The 6,249-nt window shown below is 42.4% G+C and overlaps 1 protein-coding gene across 1 annotated transcript; it reads left to right on the top strand.

Moving 5' to 3' along the window:
• Nucleotides 1–1,564: 1,564 nt before the first annotated feature.
• Nucleotides 1,565–5,476, top strand: LOC149186100 (uncharacterized). The gene is made up of 7 exons (XM_089409226.1): nucleotides 1,565–1,950; nucleotides 2,131–2,311; nucleotides 2,387–2,887; nucleotides 3,680–3,779; nucleotides 4,002–4,075; nucleotides 4,640–4,950; nucleotides 5,248–5,476. The coding sequence occupies exons 1-7, from the start codon at nucleotides 1,565–1,567 to the stop codon at nucleotides 5,474–5,476; spliced, it is 1,782 nt and encodes a 593-aa protein (XP_089265352.1).
• Nucleotides 5,477–6,249: the final 773 nt, after the last annotated feature.

Below are 6,249 nucleotides of genomic sequence, written 5' to 3'. Positions count from 1 at the left end.
AATCATTTTAAAAGAGGAACATAACACAATTGAGGGGTTCGACTTTTTGAGAAGAAAAAAAGAAATATAATTTTTGTGCACACAGATATTCCTCTTCAGCGTCCTATAATTGTTTGAATTATTTTTTTAATGACATTACATTGATTTCCATTTACAGTTTAAGTCTGTCTCAATTCTATCCTACAGGTATGTGGTCATACAAGTGATTTGAAATACATTGGTCCCAACAAGCAAACGAAACGAAACAGGTTGTGAAAATAACCGAAGGACGTGGTGCCAAAGCAAATATTACAGTTTCCGAAACAACATACATATGAACATCGAAAAGCCGGAGCAAGCTGAATACCAAACAAGTAGCAAGGTGCGAGCATTACTAGGTATGCCCGAAGAACGAACATTCATAGTTTCATTTATCAAATAAGACTAAGAGTAGAAACAAATTTTTTGTTCATTATATATATAGTTCAGAGAAACCCTGTTCAACAATTACACAGTCCATGCCGGAATTTATGACAAACTTGGAACAAGATACAGTGCGGGTCTAGAAACCCTCGGCCTATTTATAGCCACCGAATAGAACAAAGAAAACAATGACTATGTAAACCTATAGACGAGACTGTAGATAGTTGACGGTTCAACCAACTATTTGAAACAGGGATTTTAATAAACCCAACCTGAGTCGTTAAACGTAGACAGCAAAAGAACAGAGAACGACACTACCCGTGTCTAGCTGGAGCTACGAACCGCCAGGTAACAAAACCCTTCGAGTTGTCATACTTGAAATGACAATCATCCAAAAAGATAAGAGAGAACCGGACAACAAAGAAAAGTGAGGGTTTATAGAATAACAAGACCAACTTCAAAACTTACCTAACAGAGGTGAGCTGCGGCCATAATAGTTCCATAAGGTTACCCTGATTGCAAGGAGCAAAGACATTAGTCGACTGAGGGAAAAGGAGTAATTATTGATAGCATGGAACCAGAAAATCTTACCTTTAAGTGTTGAAGGAAACAAGAAAGTTGCAACCGCATTCCGCTCAGACCTGAGGAAAGACGACCTAAAACCAGAAGCAGAATATAGCGACCATAAAAACCATAGGCATTGATACTGTATGCTAAGAAAGCGCAAAAACATTAACAGTGAGCCACCAACACACAGAAAATTACCAAAATAAGTGGAGAGCAAGTAGAGATTGAACCTACAGTATTGACAGAGCTCATACCGGACGAAGGGAAGAAATTTTCCAGTTAAAACCCTGAACCAGAACACGTAACAGCGAAGCCTCGCACAGAAACTTCCACAGTCTACCAAGGACGCAAAGCTCACAAAACCGAAAGAATGTGCATGTGAATGACCCAGGTTAGGGTTTGAATGCCCATACCAAGGCAGGCTTGAGGATCCCAAGGGATGACACTTATCCAATAACTAAAGCCAGAAGTACCAATCACAAGTGCGGGTTCCAAGGACCAAATCCACATCATTACAATCAACCCCTAGTGAATCAACCTTACACCAAATCTGTTGTTCATTATTAATTTTCGCTTTATTTCCGCATTGATAACTATGTGGGGTGTGATAAAGTGGGTTGGACTCATCAAGTGGTATCAGAGTAGGAAGTTGAAAGAATTAGGATATGGAGGTTGGAAGGTGAGGACGTGGAAGAGGTGTGCGCAAAGTAGCAGACGAGGGTTTAAGGGAAGAAATAAGGACCCTTACTGCTCGCTTAGAGGCAGTGGAGGTAGGAACGAGAAGAGACCCAGAACTTGGAGATCAGATGAAGAAGGCCCAGAGATAAAATTGTTGAGGTTAGTGCTACTAGCCAACAACAAGCCCAAACCGGAAATTCCTAACTATGATGGTAGTCTGTCTGCAGAAGTCCTGCTGGACTGGATAAGCGAGTTGGATAAGTATTTTGAAAACGAAGAGATCAGTGAGGACAAAAGAGTCGGGTTTGTTGCAACCAAATTGAAGGGACACGGCGCCTTGTGGTGGGATAGTGTCCAAGCAGACAGAAGGAGAATGAATAAGCTACCGATAAGGAAGTGGCCAAGGATGGTGGCAAAGCTGAAAGGAAGATTTATGCCTAAGGATTATCAGGTTGCGCTTTACCGACAGGTATAGAACTTAAGACAGAAAGGTATGACAGTAAAGGAATATACGGAAGAATTCTACCGTGTGAACTTGAGGGCTGGTTATACTGATGATACTCCAGAGAAGACAACAAGATATGTGAACGACTTGAGGCTGGAAATATTGGATGAGATCAATATTCTTCCCCCACAGAACATAGAGGAAGCCTTCCAGAGTGCTGTAAAGGCTGAAGAAAAGATTAATAGAAAACAGAATAATAGGAGAGGATGTGGAAATGGCAAAGGACGAGGATAGTCCTACGGCGGAGGGAGAACTGCCAGTAACAGCGAAGAAGGTAGCAGCTCCAGGGCTTCAGGAATAGCAGAGAAAGGAGATAGCACGAGAGGAGGTCGGCCATATCAGCGAGGAAGAGGGAATGGCCGAGGAAGGGGAGCTAACGTCCAGTGCTACAGGTGCCACAAATGGGGGCACAGATCTTTTGAATGCCCAGAAGCAGAACAAGCTGGCCAGAGGGGAACATTTGTTGCACAACCTGAGGAAGCTGAGGCACCGCCCCAGGAAGCAGAAAATGTGGCAGAAACAGGGGAGGCCTTGGTTCTAAACAAATTACTATTGAAGCCAGCCAAGGAAACTGCCGAGCAGACCCAACGGAAGGCACTGTTCCGGACAGTTTGCAAATCACACAGAAAGTGTTATAAATTGATCATAGACAGTGGGAGTACAGATAATTTGGTTGCCACCGAGATGGTGGAGAAGCTGGGATTGAGGCGACTTAAGCACCCCACACCTTACAAGGTGTCATGGCTGCAGAAAGGCCACCAGCTATTGGTTGATGAACAATGTGAGGTTGAATTTCACATTGGCAGATACAAGGACAAGGTTGTCTACGATATCATGCCAATGGACGTGTGTCACATACTGCTGGGAAGACCATGGCAGTATGATCGGAAGGTGGTACACGATGGGAAGACGAATTGCTACAAGTTTGTTAAAGATGGATTCAAGCATACGCTTGTACCCATCAAAGAAGAGGATACAACAGAAGCAAGCGGGACAAAAGCATTGTTAGTAGGTGGAAAACAGTTTATTAAATAGATTGAGGAAAATGAAGTGAATTATGCTGTCATAAGGAGGACTAAGACTGTGCTGTTGCACATGGAAATGTTTGAATTGCCTACAGAGATTCAAGAGATGTTACAGGAATTCAAGGACATTGTAGTTGATGATTTACCAGACAATTTGCCTCCCAAGAGGAGCATCAGTCATCATAACGATTTCATACCCAGAGAAAGCCTACCAAATAAAGTAGCATATCGAATAAGCCTAAAAGATAATGAAGAGATTAGGAAATAGGTGCAAGAGTTGCTAGATAAAGGGCTGATCAGAGAAAGCTTGAGCCCTTGTACAGTACCAACAGTTCTCATGCCTAAGAAGTGAGGAGAATGGCAGATGTGTACGGACTTGCGGGCTATCAATAAAATCACTATTCGATAGAGGTTTCCCTTACTAAGGATGGACGATATGATGGATTGTCTAAGTGGGGCAGATTATTTCATGAAGATTGATCTGAAAAGTGGCTATCATCAGATCAGGATCAGAGAAGGACACGAGTGGAAGATAGCCTTCAAGACCAATGAAGGGTTGTACGAGTGGCTGGTCATGTTGTTCGGTTTGAGTAACGCTCCTAGTACTTTTATGAGGTTGATGAATGAAATTTTGAAAGAATTCATCGGTAAGTTTGTGATAGTATATCTTGATGACATCTTGATTTTCAACAGAATGAAAGAAGAGCACCTTCAACATGTTCGAAGAGTGCTAGAGAAATTACAGCAGAATAAACTGCTGATAAATTTAAAGAAATGTACTTTCCTACATAAAGAACTAGTTTACATGGGCTTTGTAATTGTAGGAAATGAATTGAAGAGGGATCCAGAAAATATCGCAGCAATCATTAATTGGCCGTCACCAAAGAGCTTATTTGAGGTACGTAGCTTTCACGGGCTGGCGAGTTTTTATCACAAGTTTATAAGAAATTTTAGTGAAATCTGCGTGCCTATGTTGGACACCATCAAAAAAGCCAATCAACCTTTTTGTTGGACCAAGGTAGTAGAGGACAGTTTTCAGCTCCTGAAGCAGAAGATTACAGAGGAGCCAATTCTAAGGCTACCAGATTTTAATAAGCTTTTCCGGGTTCGATGCGTTGCAAGTGGGACAGCCATTGGCACTGTGCTCAGTCAGGAAGATAAACCTGTTGCAATTTTTTGTGAGAAATTGAATGAGAGCAGGCAGAAATATTCCTCATATGACAAGGAATTTTATGCCGTCTTCCAAGCTTTAAAGCATTGGAGACACTACCTGCTGGGAAATGAGTTTGTGTTTTTTTCAGATAATTTAGTGCTACAATATGTAATGCAACAACATCAATTGAACCATAAGCATGCCAAATGGGTAGAGTATATGTAGAGTTTCACCTTCGTGCTGAAACACATCAGTGGGAAAGCTAATAAGGTGGCTGACACATTAAGCAGAAGAGCCTTGCTCTTACAGGAAAGTACAATACAGGTGTTGGGATTCGAGAACTTGAAATATTTGTACCAGACTGACACAGACTTCAAAGAGGACTTTGAAGCTTGTCAAAATCCTGTGCTAAGGAATACAAGTCCATGGTTGGACTACAACTTACACGAGGGACTATTGTTTAAAGGAGGACAGTTTCGTATCCCAAACTATTCGGTGAGAGAAAATATTATACGGGAGAAACATAGCAGTGGTCTAGCCGATCATTTCGACATAGATAAAACTTTGGAGCAGCTCGGACACATCTATTACTGGCCAAGAATGCGCAGGGATGTACAGGGGTATGTGAATAAGTGTAAAGTCTGCCAACTAGCAAAGGGACTTAGTCAACACACTGGACTTTACACACCACTACCTGTTCCAAGTAGACCGTGGGACTCAGTCAGCATTGATTTTGTCTTAGGACTACCTAGAACACAATGAAAATATGATTCAGTGATGGTGGTGGTAAACAAATTTTCAAAAATGGTGCATTTCATCCCTCGTCGAAAAACTAGTGATGCCACTCACATAGCTCACCTGTTTTTCACGGAGATTGTTAGATTACACGGCCTACCCAGATCTATTGTTTCTGACAGGGACGTAAAATTCACGGGACACTTTTGGTGCACCATGTGGAAGAAGTTGGACACACAGTTGAACCTCAGTTCTACATATCATCTGCAGACTGATGGGCAAATGGAAGTGGTGAACAGGAGTTTGGGAAACTTGTTACAAAGTTTGACTGGGGAAAATTCATGGCTATGGGATCGTGCTCTCGCTCAGGCAGAATTCGCTTATAATGATTCGCCAAACCATAGCACATGACATAGTCCATTTCAAATCCTGCACGGCATGCATCCTCGGGGAATACATGAACTGCGGGAATTGGGAAAGTTGGAGCAGAAGCGATGAGTGAACTACACGAACATGAATACATGAAGCGATGAGTGAACTACACGAACAGGTGAAACTGAAGTTGCAGGACAGCGTGCAGAAATATAAACAACAGGCAGATTTAAAGGGGCGAGAAGTCCAATTTAACGTAGGTGATGAAGTCCTTGCACACTTACGCGAAGAATGGTTTCCTAAGGGCGCGTATAACAAGCTAAAATTCAAAAAGATTGGTCTCTATAAAATTTTGCATAAGTTCTCAGCCAACGCTTATGAAACACAGCTGCCATCTGATATAGGCATATCACCTATTTTCAATGTGGCAGACCTATTCCCATATACTGCCAACTCAAAGGAAAACAGTGAGGTACGGCCAGAACAGGACACCCAAGTTGGAGACAGTTCTTGGATGAGGCACATGCCTTTGGTTCAGCCCCATGAGATCGAGAAGATTCTCGACACACAGGTAGCCAAGAAGACTCGCAGGAAAGAGTATCTACAATACCTTGTCAAGTGGAAGAACTGTCCAATTGAGGACAGTTCGTGGCTCGACGCGGCGTAGATACAAAATGCTAGTTATTCTATGGAGGAGCTCATGGAACGAAGCCATGAATTTTTCTTATCTCACGAGCCTAATGCAGAGCATCTGTCTGACAGGTTAAGACAAAAGGGAAAGGCTGTTTGGTCTCTGAAGAGGACAGAGGAGG

The sequence above is a fragment of the Pinus tabuliformis genome, chromosome 3_1, assembly GCF_031772625.1.
Source record: "Pinus tabuliformis cultivar Carrire ecotype Pingquan chromosome 3_1, CPIR1, whole genome shotgun sequence".
Taxonomy (NCBI): Eukaryota; Viridiplantae; Streptophyta; class Pinopsida; order Pinales; family Pinaceae; genus Pinus; species Pinus tabuliformis.
Note: the sequence above shows the minus strand (reverse complement) of the source record. Positions and strands in the feature narration are given on the sequence as shown.

What these genes read in the sequence shown, in the direction of transcription:
- LOC149186100 (XM_089409226.1), top strand. Translation starts at nt 1,565, where the DNA reads ATGTGGGGTGTGATAAAGTGGGTTGGACTCATCAAGTGGTATCAGAGT. An exon ending in AGTGAGGACAAAAGAGTCGG is followed by an intron (nt 1,951 to 2,130) that starts GTTTGTTGCAAC and finishes ATAGAACTTAAG; the next exon opens with ACAGAAAGGTATGACAGTAA. An exon ending in AGGAAGCCTTCCAGAGTGCT is followed by an intron (nt 2,312 to 2,386) that starts GTAAAGGCTGAA and finishes GGACGAGGATAG; the next exon opens with TCCTACGGCGGAGGGAGAAC.